We start from the raw sequence: 15,288 nt of genomic DNA, 5'->3' as shown, positions 1-15,288 counted from the left end.
TCTTTAGTGCTAGTCCATCAGCATTACAGTGTGCTTCATTAAGTTAAACTGGTTTTAATAACATGCATGTGGCAAGTTTTCCAATAGTGTAAGCTTATGTTTGTGTTGCTAAGAGCAAGACAGGCACAGGGGCAACAGTTTAATAATCCCGCCTAGGGCAGCATAAATCCTAAGGACGGCCCTGTTTTCAAAACAGATCCAGGTGAAAAAACTTGTATCTTAAGTTTTTAGCCTGCAAGGGATTTTTTAACTCAAAAAGAAAAAAAAAATTAAATCATTCAGCAATTTTACAATTACTGAGTTGACAAGAAATAGGTGAGGGTTTTAAGCTTGTTTCATAAGTTTTTGTTTGTTTGTTTTTTCTTCTTTTGGATTCAGCTCTTTGGTGCTCTGGAAAAAACAGGCAAAGTGATTTCACCTTGAAAATTAATAATGACAAGTGATCAACAGTAGAATCCATATTTTTATAGTATCATGAATACTGAAATCTTGAAAGAAAATAAACATGAAAAGCCCATATATGATGGATGAGATAGAGATTAATGAAATCTGTTGTAAGTTAATGCAAATACAGTAAATACAGTTTAATTTTAAAAAATAAAGAACCTAAGTATTGTTGAGGACTCTGAGAAAACTAAGATTATTGTTTATGTATTTCTATACAACAGGCCAGATTATCCCACCCTTTACTCATCCTGAGTAGTACTTGCTTTGGGAAGACGTCTCACATTGGTTTCTTAGCATGCGTCAGAGTAGCAGACACCGATCCATATTGAAAAAATGCAAACTGACTCCATTTGAACTCCAGTTCAGATCTGATTCATTCAGTTTTATCAGGAAGGATTCCTGTTTCTAAATCTACTGCATTTAGAATAACATGGATTATATGTGAGACTTCTGCCAACTCAGTCTCTTCGTTTTGGTACAAAGGATTTGGATACCAAAGGCTCCATTAGACAGTAATTAGATCACTTTATTTTCTAAAGTAAATAGCTCTTTTCAGATTTTATCTTGAATCCTGGGTAATTGAAAACTGAATGCTGAAAGTTGCCGTATGGTACCACGCAAAGCTCTGGGTCAGTGCTTTCATCAAGTTTTTACTTTTAAAGATGCAGAAGATGCTGAGCAAGTATTCAGAGGTCAAGAAAACTGAGCTAACCTAGAAGAAATGGGTATGCTGCTTTTACACAACTGGACACACGTGGAGAGTGGTTTACATTTCTGTTTTACACATTTTCCTTGCTCTGTAGGGCTAGGGAGTTAATTAATTATTTCATGGACTATTATTATCTCCCTGCTTATAATATTTACAATTCAAAGCTATGGTTATGGGTAATCCTCAGGTAGCTAACATAAGTATTACAGCTTAATGCACCACTACAATTCTATTAATTCTGGCTGCTTTGTATAAATTCGTTAGAATGAATATGTATAGCATTGTCTTGGGAGATGCCAACTGAAGGTGGATTTCTTTCTTCACTATAACTCTCATTTTGACCTCAGCATCTGGTATTCAGTGAAGTATTTTTTCCAAGTTTTACAGATGAGATTGCCAAGGAACAAAGGGGTTTAGTTATTTGCCTGAAGTCACAAAATGAGCTAATGGCTTACCTGGGATTTAAACACAGGACTACCTGTTTCATAACTCTTTCTTCAAGGATTCTCTAACTTTTTACATAGTGTGGACCATATCTTATGAGGGAAATCATTTCACTGCCACTTCCCCTCCCTTCCACAATCACACTGACCATCTCCCCTCCCATTTATGAATGTATATCAGCACTGTGGCAACCAGATATTCATTATGAGGAAACAGCTTATAAGTGTATTTTTAACTGTCTTAATGCAATTTAGCATGTGGAAAAAAAGGAGAAGAGCTGGCAGCATGTGCCAGTCAGCTCTCCATCACTCGCTAGCAGGTGTTCCTCAGACCATAATTTGAGAACTACTGATTTACTATATTTCAAGATCATATCTTCACATAGCTCTGAAAAAAGGGCTTTCTTCTGTTACCTTATAGAATATCTCTTAATAAATCTCATGCCAGTGCTACATTTTTCAACAGCAATCAATGAGTCCTTAGGTGTCTTTTGTTAGTAATATTAGAGATAGCTAATATCCTACAGAGCAAAGGGTATAAAAAGACAGGATAAACATTGAAACAGATTGTGGTCTCTTAGATACATGCATGAACAGTACGCAGTGTTGCCAACTCTCATGATTTTGTCATGAGTCTCATGATAATGATGGTTTTCCTTAAAGCCCCAGCTCCTGGAGTCAAGTGGATTTGTGATTATTTTAGCCTTCATTCTTAAAGCAAAAGTAAGTTTCTAGCCCTTGTTGCTGTGGAGGAAGCTTCAAAATGTGACTCCCAGTGAAGGCTCAAAAAGCAGAAGGCATATTAAAAAAACCCAACCAAATGTATCATTTGTATATAATCTCATGGATTTTAAAGCCAATCTCATGATTTTTGGTGGTCGTGACTCATGATTTTTGAACATTTGGGGTTGGCAATACTGTTTACGTGCAGTCCATTATTTGCTGGGAGGTACAGAGACTACAATTTTGTGTGGATTATTGTGTGATTCTGCTCTATATATTTTAACAGTATTTACTGGCAGATTACAGTTTAAATTACATAGTTCAAATCCATAAGACTTTCAGAATTAGAGCTTTATCCTTTAAATTACCAAATTTGCTAACAGTTTTATTTTATCAAAGTATTAGCCCTCAAAAATTATCATGATTATAAAACAGATCATATTTTTGAGGGCTAGTAGACTGATGTTTATTGGTCCAGGATCTAGGAACGATGGGGTGGAATTTTTAAGAAAAAATGCCTTACTTTATACTGGTCCTTTGCCATATATACAAGGTGTGAATTTAAACCACTATAGTTATACAGTATAACTTCCCCTGATGACACTCTTATTCCAGTTGTGGTGGTTTGGGAGACCTGTTTATGTACACTGTGTGAATTCTGTTTGATGCTATGGCCTCTCTGTATGTTTATGTCCATATGGCTGACTTTGCTGTATTCTTGCATCATATTTCTTGTGGTAAGGAGAGGGGGACTGGTGCCAGGGTGTCTGCTTCTGAATGGGACAATCATTGAGAACCATCAACAACTGAATAAGTCAACCCTAACAGAACAATGGGGTTGTTCCAACCTAGGTGAAAAACTAGTTCTTTCCACCTTGTGTGCAGAATGGAAGGAAAATAAGAGCAAAGAACCAATATATTAGCGCTGCCTTTTAAAACCACAGAGAGTGGTAGGGTGAGAAATGCAAAGGGAGCTTGGGCAGGAGTGGAAGGAATCTCTGATTTCAGAAGAGAAGCTTGAGCAGAACAAGTGAGGTCCAGGAGAGGGGATGTGAAACTCTGAAAAAACACTGACCAAATCTCTAAGAATGCTCAAGAGTACCGAGGAAATTGAGGCACAGAATTGTCCACAGGGTATCTTAGTTTGCATTGACCTGTATATATCTCTTGTGCTGTGTAAAGTAAAGGGTGAATGATTTAGATATCCAAAGTCAAGGGCAAAGCTACACTTATCATGCTGAACTGGTGCAGCTGCATTGCTGTAGCGCTGTAATGAAGAGGCTCTATGCCAACAGAAGAGAGCTCTTCCACTGGTGTAGTTAATCCACTTCCCCAAGAGGGCGTAGCTGTGTCAATGGAAGAAGCTCTCCCACCAATGTAGTGCTGTTTATGCAAGGAGTTAGGTTGGTATGACCATGTTGCTCAGTGGTGTGGATATTTCACACCCCTTAGCAACTTAGTTATATGGGTATAGGTCTGTAGTGTAGACCTGGCCTAAGACAATCAAGGGTTAAATTATAAACTAGAGTGCCCATAAGGATTGAGCTCTAGGAAAAGGGTGTGCTTGAGCTCCTGGGAACTGTTGGGAGACCAGGGTGGCTGGACCATAGTGTCCCACTTCCAAGAAGGGTATCAGACAGAGTCCAAGCCCCAGGAGGTCTGTAACACAGTATAAGAGTGCCTCTTTCTGCTTTAGCTTATGTTGGTTTGGAATTGGTCTAAGCTCAGATGAAGCAGGCCACTTTTATTTTGGAATAAGAGTATCCACAGATGAAATTATGTACATCATACTGGTGTAACTGGAAATATTTCCCATGCAGGCAAACCGTTAGTGATTTACATACATGAGTCTATTGAAAGTCAATGGGTGTTTTTGACAACCCCACTTTATATATTCTACTTCAGACTAGATAATAGCTCAAAGATGTTAGTAAATGGTCCTTCTGTTGTGTAATATGCAATGATGCCACAATGAAATGTATGTATTATACTTTATGATGGGACCATTTGAATATAAATACCTGATAAACAGAAACCAGGTGTTGATTGATAGTGTATGCATAAAACATATATATCAGATAACCCAATAAAATTCCATAGAGAGGGTTTATAAGAAATGGTTATGTTTCTGTTGCAGTATTATAGTGCAATATTTTCCATCACAGTCCACTATCTACGCATTTGCAATTAGAAAATATGTATCACCAAAATGCACAACAATAGTTCCACAGAATGCATGCTATTAATTCTTAGCGAAGGTGAATAGCAAGATAGAAAAGAGATGGAAAAAAGCCTTACCCTCATCAAGTGAAGAAGAGTTACCCATGGTAAAGAGATGTAAATGAGAAAAGCTTGACGAAATATGAGTGGAAAGGAAAAGAAAGGCATCACTAAAAATGGGAGGAGGTAGAGGCAGGAAAAAAAAAAACCAAATAGTGAGGAGGAAAGAGGAATGGTTTGTTTTTCATGTTCCTTACTGTAACTAACTAAAATATTATATTTTGTAAGCGAGGTGGTAATAGCTGTAAAAACCAGTCCTTCACTTTACTGAACTGAATTAAAAAGACAGCCATAAAATCAAACATATTCCATTAATTAGTATCTCACAGTTCATTATGACTGTAGATAAGCAATTTATTTTGCATACCTTGGGGGCCTGTTTTCACTAGCAAATTACATCAAGTTGGGAATATGACCCTGAGGAGTTCTGTTAAGATGATCCTGACCACAACTTTTCAGTCTGAGTAGAGAGGGACAAGACATGTAATGGATAAACCCAAATGAGCCTAGGGTTTATCCATGACCATCTAACACCATCTAGAACGTCATGTGTCACTGACTATGCAGACTGCAAAGTTGTGGTCAGCATCAACTTAGCTAACTTTTCAAGGTTAACTTCCAACTCAATACAATTTGCTAGTGAAAACGAGCCCCTTTGGTCTTTGGCATCTATTTAAAATTCACTTTCTGATATACAACGTTAACTGACTGTACAATTATCAATCTAGTGAAGCTCAAGCAATGGCAATTCAGTTATAATTTGTGTGCTAATACTCAATACCTGTCTGACATGGAGTATAGCAGAACCTTACTGAGAGTGGGAGTGCCCCCAGTGCAGATTAGAAAGGTTTCAAAATTCCCAGTGCCAGGGGGCCAGGACAGTGCTGAAGCATCACCCTGTGCACTAGCACTTAGTAGCATCCTTAAACCAAGGCAGGGCACATATGTTTGGCTGCTGTAGTGCTCCTCCTCCTGCAGAGGGTTCTCAGTGCCCCAGAACAGCTCTGTTTAGGCTATCATATAAATGGAAAGTAACCCAGTGACCAAGATTACAGTGAAATGGGTATGCAAGAGCTGTTAGAACGGCCACTTAGGTTCCCTCTTCTTCACAGACGACTACTACAACAGCTACTGCCTCTGCTTGCATGCTTCCTACAGTACTGAGCCCTACCGTGGGTCTGTGCTGAGAAGAAGATGGTATTTAGATCCACCTCCTTCCCACTTTATTTGAAGCAAAAGGGAAAAAGGAAGCAGCTGGGGGCTGTCCTCTCCGCTCAGAGCTTATCAGCATATAGGGTAAATCCTGCCTTAGTGACCACCTCTGAAGACAGACCACCTGTCACATGCAACTACTTGCAGAGGCCACGGAACACTCCTGCTCTCTGGTGTGTAAACCTTTGAAGAGAGACCACCTCTTACAAGTGACCACTTTTGCTAATGCCGATGAGTGATCGCTCTTGGCAGGTTTTACTGTATTATAAAGTTAAGGCAGTTTTGGCAATGTTCACTACCCTACATGTATCCCAATTTAATTCACTCTGACCACGTGCTGCCCAACCAGTCAGTGCTTTTAAATCCATCTCTCAATTCTTTAACATTTTCACTAACAATTTATTATCAACAAAATCTCACCAACTTACTGTCCCTTCCTCTCACGAATGATTATTAATCTATAAAATAACACTGATCCATATTAAACCCTGAGCAGGTAATCCCTCTCCAGGGTAAGGAGCAGTCATTCACTGCAACTCATTTTAGCCTACAAAGTTTTAATTCATCACAGAACTTCGCCTTCTGTGAGGTGGCTTTTAATTTCCTTGATCAATAGCTTTTTGAAAATCCAAGTAAATTATGATCGCTGGGTCACCTTTCATTCCCAAGTTAATACTTTTTAATATGAACTCTAACGGGCCAGAAAGACATGTCTTGTAGGTGTCATGTAGGTATCAGGTTGTACTTATCTAAGTATACTTTACTTTATCCAATAAATTTATTTAAGTATTCACACTAGTCTATCCTTAGACTCAGTTAGTTCTTTCCATTAAAGTTACTGGCAGCTCAGTGGCTAAAACCTTATGCAATGTTTTGCAAATGTGATTTGTTTATTTTTGTGTGCAGTGTCATTGGGGGATCTTTGTATTTGCTTCTGTTGTCCCTACTAGTCCCACCTCAAAAAATAAAAAGTCTGTAATGGTTCTGGAAGAGAACAGGAATTGTTCTTAAACAACATTTACTAGTTATCTCATGATACCATTTTTAAAAATCTGTGCTTTTATCACATCGCACTCCTTGTTAACAGTGCTAGCATACTTGTATCATACCATTATATGCTATTTGGTGGCACAGCATTTTTCCCTTCTAGTACACACAGGCCTACAAGCTTTGAACTAAATAAAAGTTAGTAATATTAAATGCTGAAATTGATTGCATTACCACATTATACTGTTGGCTTTAACATAATATTAATCAGAAAACATCATAATGTATACTTGTAAAACAGTTCATGCAATTTAATTGCAATGTGTTTTGCTACATCAGGGATTGGCAACCTTTGGCATGCAGCCTGTCAGGGAAATCTGCTGGTGGCCGGGCCGGTTTGTTTACCTGCAGTGTCCGCAGGTTTGGCCTATCACAGCTCCCACTGGCTGCGGTTCGCTGTTTCAGACCAATGGGGGCTGTGGGAAGCAGCGGCCAGCATTTCCCTCCACCCACACTGATTCCCACAGCCCCCATTGGCCTGGAATTGCGAATAGTGGACAGTGGGAGCTGCGATAGGCCGAATCTGTGGAAGCTGTGAGTCAACAAATCTTCCCAGCCTGCCAGCAGATTTCCCTGACGGGCCACGTGCCAAAGGTTGCCAATCCCTGTGCTATGTTCACCTTCATTTAAAAATAAAAATATATATATATACTGTTTATTCCTTTAGAACAAGCTTGCTATCATAGACCACACTGGCAGCAACAAATTCAAAAAGCTGATACATGAATACTGAGAGCAATAATCAAGGTCATCTTCATAAAACTAAGAAAAATTATTTGTGTTCATTTTTTATATTTTAAATGATATATAAACGTTTTCCTTTCAAGTCTGGAGAAAAGGCAGACTGGTTGCTGAAAGTATAATATTCTACCAAAATGTGTTAATATTAATGTGTTCTATGAAAAAAACCAAAACATCAAATTAACTTTATATGCTACAGTGAGTTCTAGTAATGCTTACATTCAGAGTACAAAGATTCTGCCTCTTACAAAAACATGCCTGCTGCTGCACAGTTGTTACTAAATTGAGTGACTAGAGCAGATGTCATTGGAATACTTCCACATACAAATGACTCTGTCCCTGGGTTTGCTTTCAGAAATAAACAAGAGTCAGAATACCTCACTTTCAGTGCCTCAGTTACAACAACATCCCACGCAACAAACATCTCTTATGGATTTCAAACTTAGCAATGGAAAAAAAACCAACAAAAAAAAAAATCCACTCTTTAACTTTACTCCTCTTCAAGGTGACTCAGTAATTCAGCTGTATGTGTTTTAGGGCTATTGATTATCATCTTAACTGCAGTTGAGTTTATTTTAAATTGGAACAGACACTTCCTTTAATACTTTTTTAGCAACATTTTTTTTAAAGCAGTCTCTATGTCCTTTGTAGTTGAAATGTAAAGATTATTGGTAACCACGAATGTAAACCTTTAACACATTACAAACATATAATACGCATTAATCTTCACCTTACCAAAACATAGTACAATTATTCATTTGGCCGAGCCATTTTTTTTCAGGCTTTTAACAATAAAATCAATTTCCCATGCCAAAAAATCTAAGTTTCATATTTCTGTGTTCTTTTTAAAAAAAATGTATGCAAGGAATATGTGATTAACCTTGCATTTAAAATTCACTATGAACTCATTAACTGCTTCCTGGAACAGAGCGAGTACCACTAAAATGCAGATATCTATACCATAACTTTGTTAGAGGAACAACAAAAACATGGCAACTTACCAATGTCACTGCTTCTTTCTGACGAGTCCTTCTCCAAGATTCCGGATACCGTACTGCTCACTAATTCTACTTTTGTACTATCATTCCTACAGTGAGAGAAAGAAGAGGAGACATTTATTAGAGTTTGTCTGTGGGTAACAATAAATTGCCAACTTGCAATTAATAAAAAGAGGGGGGACGTGTTCCTCCTGTGTAGCACTGAGTTATAGCAACCTGTCACAGAGAGCCATCTCTAGTAAGCAGACATACTGCATGGATTAACCTTATCTCATTTCTCTTTAACACCTGTCAAAAAGCTATTTTAGACACAGTAGAGTCCTAAATTATTCCTCAAATGTTCACAGCATCTCAACATGAAGGAAATCTAAGGGCAAAGGGCTACCCTTCAACAACTTATTCTTAGTTGCTTACAATTAATAATTGGTGCCTAGATATTATGGATAGGTGAACCAGAAACCTGCAGATAAATAGATGAAGAGAAAAAATGTCAAGCTGGGATAATGGGATCCAGCAGTGCTCTGTTCTGTTCATTGAAGCAGCTTCCTCACCATGGTAAGTGCTTCCGACCAAAAAAATGATGATTTCTGTACATATTACTCATCATTAGGCTATGAAATCCCTTTCTGTGGTTTCAAGGATGTCTCTCAACCCAGGAACTGTAGAGTGAAAATTTCTTCACCATAGAAAAATGACAGAGGAAGGGTGATACTTTATATAGGGGAGGCTGAAATTTTTAATAGCAACAGGGATTCAGCCATGAGTAACCCTGTTTTCCTTCCATGCAAAAGCTCACATACCACATACTGGTTAAGTTTATCGAAGCAATATGACCACTCAGACAGAATAAAATGGGATCAGCGGTAGGAGCACATGGTTAAACTGCACAGGTCCCACACACAACATCCTTGTGAAAATTTACTGAGATTTCAAGACCGCTTCAGTTCACTTAATGGAATAAAAATCTATATTATAGTCATGAAATATTTATCCCATTTCATGGCCAGCCTCCCAATATTGTATAATTCCCACAATAATTGTCACCATACATACATAAATAGTATTAACTATATAGCCTTATTGTGCACGTCTTTGCACGCTGGGCAAAATGTGCCAAATATATAACTGTCCCTGCAGCTAATGACCTAGATATTTAGTGTTTCTCAAAATAGCAGTAGTAGCTATTAATAAATTAGAAATAAAGCATGATCTTCTAAAGACTTAGCATTTTGCTCCTTACTTTTCACTAGCAGATACCTCCTGTCTGTTTCTGATGGTGCAATCTGGCAAAGGATGGTTTGGATTTAGTGAATGATGCCAGATTTATAAGCATGCACATGGCATTAGCTATTAGAACGGTTCAGACTAAAACAGTCTGTAACAGATAAGAAGTCTGGAAAGTTTTGTTGAAAACTGGAAATTACAAAAAAATGGATACACACAGATAACACTATTGTAGGTTGAAGAGAATACTTAAGAATGTAAAAAGACGAAAAAAACCTAGTTGATGATCTAGAAAACAAGATCGTATTATGAAATATCAAGTTGTCAGGATGTCCCTGTAGGTGAGGAAGCAGGAGAAATTAAGACATTCCTGTCACACTGGATTAGTAAAATACTGATGATAAATGAAGATGTTCAGAATGATCTACTTGATCAATAAAATTCTCTCTCTTTTTTTAATCACAATTAAAGAAATGTATAACAAAGTAACAGTGTCCTGGTGGTAATCCAAAAAACTGTCTTCACTGTACCTCCCCTGGACCTCTTTGCCCCCTATTTAATGGCGAAGAAAGAATGGTAATTGGAAGTGTTCTGAGAAAGGGATGTATGCTGTTTGGGTTGGGGTTGTAAACTATTAAGATTTTAAGACTGAAGGATACTGAGGCTGACCTTGATGTTGGATCCTTAAAGAATACTTAACACTCCTGTCTTAAGGAACGCTAAATATCCTTCAAGACTCCATATCTTAAAAATGTTCCCAATGAACAGAATTTGTCCATCACACACGCATACAAGTTTGTTATAGGGTTGTTCACAGGGGTGCTAGGACAATTTTTATACTGGAGGTGCAGAAAGTGTAAACCATGTATCTGGTTATTACTGCTTCAAGTCCAGGTGTGCTGCCATATCTCCAGCACCCCAAGTTGCTCATACCTTAAATGCTCAGTTGCTGGCACCAACCTTTTGCCATTTGTACAGCCTTCTGCTATTCCTCCAAAAAGCAACACCAGTCCTTTGTAATGCACTTCATCTCCAATAGATGAAAGTGAAAAATATTGCGTCAGATGAATGTATCTCAGAAAAACAGGGTAAAACCCTGGTTTCAAAAGAGTCATCTGAACAGATAATATGTGCTTTGTCTACACTAGACAATTGAACTACAGATAACGGGTGTAATTACCAATAGTGCAGCATGCCCAAATAAGCCATTTTGTCTGAGACAGGTCAGTTGCAGCTTTGCCCCACATCCAAACTTGTTGCAGGACCTACTTGGTACCTAACCCACAGTCCCTGAAACCCTACCCAGGCTCCAAAAGAAAATTATTTATTGAACTGAAGAAACTGATTTTTATCACAAAATATAAAAACATCCCACTGAAACCCAGGAGATGTAAGATTCTTGACACACACTAGAATAAGGATGCTGATGCTAACCAACAGCAACAGAAATCTAAGGGGAATTTTGTTAAAATCCACAGGGTTTTCCCCTTAGAATCTGCAAAGTTTCTGTAGGAGTTCAATTTTTTTTAAATTGTCTAATTGGCCTGAGTCTTACAGATCTCAGTATAAGATACCAGAAGGTACTTTCAAAATATTTATTAGCTTATTAAACTGAAACGATTGTAAAAAGAAATAACCAACCAAATCTTGCAAGCTACATTTAACAAAAACACCATTTTTACCCTAATTTTCCAAGTTTCTGAATAATCCAAATAATTAAAAGACTATTTTATAGATCTGATCATATGAAAGTGTAGCCTTATTCCTATAAAATGTCCTTACAAATAGGCATAACAGGATACAAAAGTGACCCTGGATAACCAATTAGTTTAAATTAGCTGATAAAATAATGAGTGGTAAACAGTTAGCAATTGTGGCATTTAAAGGGGCAATATCAACTTAAACACATTTTTCTGTACTTTTAAAAAAACAATTACTGTTACATGTAATACCTACTCCCATAAGAGATTAGAGAATTACATATTTCTCTCTCTTTTCTGTGATACGGTATGTACTGGACAGCACTTTGAAGCTAGTTTCACTGTTTACCCTTCTGTAGGTCTTTCAGACAGCTAATGGAGAAACAAAAACATTCTTAATCATAGAAACATGAGATTGTATGTATTTATTATTTATTTTTTTTAGTGTTATGTTCAAGCACCTCCCATGTGTAGTCAGGTGGGGAGAGAGAGACACTTCAGTAAGACTTTATAATCTGGCAGAGGTCAAGGGCAGGTGTAGCATCTTAAATTACTTTTTTAATTGACTAGATTTCAATAAAGAGTATCCTTTTATAGGCTATTATTAGACGAATGAAGTGAGGCATGATCTATGGGTCCTATTCTATTCAGGTTCTTAACCTGCCCTTATCAAGGTAGTATATGATCACCTAAAGTTAAAGTGAAGGACTGAGAGTCAGGACATCTAAGTTGTATTCTTGTCTTTGTCACGGACATTGTGTGATCATGAGCAAGTCATTTAACTTCACCATCCTCTGTTCCCCCACTTGTAAAATGGAGTCAATGATACTCCAGTGTGTAGCAAAACTTAATCAATGCTTGCAAAGGATGTTGGATAGCCACCGATGGAGGCCATAAATTATTTTTCAAGCAGCATTCTAGAATAGTACCTTGAGTATGTCATTGTGTAATCAAAACACATTTTGAAACCCAGTTTGCAACACGCTTAGACTTGGACTACAATAACCAGGGAAAATGGACTGAAATCAAATTAGCACTATTCTAGGCACTACAGTGTTTAAAAAGGGAGCACACTAGCTAATATTATTCACTATTATATTTAACTATCCAGGAGGGCAGACAGGGCCACGCAGTGGCCAGAGCTAATCTAGAGTTGTTCGTCTTGTTGTAACTTGAGTTAACAGAGTGCCAATTAACTTGAGTTAACTAACTTGATTGTACATGCTAATATAGACACAAACTTTACAGCAGGAATAAACATCTTCAAGTGTCTAATTGACAATCAATTCAAGTGAGTTACAATAAAACCAAAAGCGCTAAACTAGGTAAAACCAGTGTGACAGAGTGACGATACAGTATCTAACCAAAGGAAGTTAGAATTGGAAATGAATAGTAACATCAATAGAACACCTACACTCTATGAATGTGCAGTTTTTAACAATACCTTGTATGCGTCAGAGGCACAGCTGGTCTTTCTGGTCGTCTTGGGGGCAATGTACCAGGCCTGTTCAGAGAGTTCGTTTTTGGTGGTCGAGGTTTCTTCGGAGGTATAGCAGGGACTGAAGGCTTGTGCAAATCTACCAGTTTTTGCTCTCTTTCTGGTCTTTCTTTAAATCAATTTCGCCCCAAAAAGAACAAAGATCTTAAGTGGAATTCTCTGGCACATATTGATTTGCAATGTACAGAAGCTATGAATGTTAGTTAAACCACATCTAAGAAATAAGTCTGCATTCGTCACTGTTCTGCCTTACTTCACTCTTTTCTGAGAATAAAATGTTTATACCAGTTTTGCGCTAAACACATTTCAATAGTTTGAATTTACATTAAACCTGCTCTTGGCTAACGTGTAGACAGTGTCTGAATCTGAGTGTAATTTCTGATTTTAATCATTAAAAAGTTATTGATTATCTAAATAACTATTAAAATAAGAAGACAAGAGAATTACACATCATACAGAAACATTTTCCCCAAGCCCACTTTCATACTAATATTTACTCTCTGAGATAATACTTAAGTTAAAATAGCACAAAAATAAGGATAATTTTGTGTGTTCTTAATGCTCAGCTGAAACATGCAAATATCTTCTTTTAAAAATGTATTTTGCAGGAATTTAATACGAATACACTTAAATGAAAAACTAATCAGCTTAAGATACCAGGGTCAAAATATAACAACTGGGAGGCCAACATTTAGACACCGAGATTCATATTTAGGCATCTAAATAGAAGTGGCCTGATCTTTTTTTTTAATTTAGGCAATTGGAACCACAGGAAGTAAGTACCTCTCAAAAATGGGCTTACATTTGGATATAGGTACCTAATATTTGGGATTCCAAGTTTCAAAAGTGGTTAGTTTGCGTTTAAACTCACTACTTTTCATAGGAAATTCTACAATCTTTAACGTGCCAATGCCTGCTATTGCTAGGATGTATATAGAGCACATACAAACTGCTTGAATAGTCCCATTATAAAATATGCTGTAAATGCATATTGTAAAATGTAGCTAAACACTTTTATCGCTGTAGATTACTTGGATGAAACCTTGGCTCCACTGAAGTCAGTGGCAAAACTCTCACCCTTTGTCTCATAATATACCAAACCCATCAGTGACAAGATGGTCTACAGTATGTTGTGAATATACACAGGAATCCCTATTGCATACACTTAAGAATATTACATAGAGCCAGGCTACCTCTTCATAGGTTTTAAGATACTAGGTTAGAAGAAATCATGGACCACAAAAACAGCCCTTGGCAATTTGTCTTTGTTGATAATACTAGCAGGAAAAAAAAATTGGCAACATAAAAATGTGTTCAAAGGTCTGGTTTCAACTCACAAAAGCAGTGGCATTCAAGCCATGGAGACCAATTTATTGCTGTGTTGTCCAAGTGATGGAAAATATTATAAACCATTGTATTCCATAGGCATATTTGAATGGGCTAGCGGTTTAGGTTAAGGATAGTGTCAGCCATTAGAATAAGTTATGGCATATCATTAGTCAATTCTCATGTGTACATAAAAATTAATATAGAGAGCACAATCCAAGACAAAAGATTATATTAGATCATCTTGCTCACTTGGCAGGGACCTACTGTTCACTACAAAATACAGTTTATCCAGTACACTTTTACATGACTCAGTCTTCCATGTCTTCCACAATCTAGAAGATCTCATAATTTTAATTCTATTTGCTCCTGTTGTTATTATTAATTATTATTTTTTTACTATTTGCACTGTGGTGACCAGCAGGAGCCCCACTCATGGACCAAAACCCCATTGTGTTAGTCAAGATATTGTACAAACACATAACAAAAAAGAAGGTCCTGCCCCTAGTTATATTCTTGCAACACACTACCAAATCCTCCTCTTTTTTTGGTGTTCCATAGAACCTAGAGATAGTTCCTATTCTCCTCCTATTCCTTGACTAGCCAAGCTATAGATATTTATTTTTTGGTAGTGTAATATCTTGTAATTCTCATTGTCTTTATACTTGACTGTATAACTCAAAACTGAAATGGAAAAAACACACTGTATCATTGTTAGGATGTACAAGGTAGCTCTTATTTTCACTCCCACCCCTCTCTTTTCTATGGCCTGTACCGTTTGCCATGTTATTAGTACTGTATGGAGAGCTAATAGGGTTATTACATACTACAAAGATTGTACAGTAAGGTTGTCATCCTAATGATTCTGATGTGACATAATTACACCAAAACTGAAGTACATTTTTAGATATGTGTGTAAAATGGCATTAAGACTTTAGCT

General features: G+C 37.2%; 1 protein-coding gene across 4 annotated transcripts in view; it reads right to left on the bottom strand.

Annotated features, from left to right (window-relative positions):
* Positions 1–15,288, bottom strand: part of SH3KBP1 (SH3 domain containing kinase binding protein 1) — a 333,403-nt gene that overhangs the window by 26,937 nt on the left and 291,178 nt on the right. For all 4 annotated transcript variants that reach the window (XM_032777988.2, XM_032777990.2, XM_032777992.2 and 1 more), the window contains 2 exons: positions 12,969–13,131; positions 8,604–8,689 (listed from right to left, as the gene is read on the bottom strand). In XM_032777988.2, coding sequence (XP_032633879.1) covers positions 8,604–8,689; positions 12,969–13,131 — 249 coding nt within the window. The remainder of the gene's footprint in view (positions 1–8,603; positions 8,690–12,968; positions 13,132–15,288) is intronic.

Source organism: Chelonoidis abingdonii, chromosome 1 (genome assembly GCF_003597395.2).
Source record: "Chelonoidis abingdonii isolate Lonesome George chromosome 1, CheloAbing_2.0, whole genome shotgun sequence".
Classification (NCBI taxonomy): Eukaryota; Metazoa; Chordata; order Testudines; family Testudinidae; genus Chelonoidis; species Chelonoidis abingdonii.
This window is presented reverse-complemented; position numbering and strand designations above follow the sequence as displayed.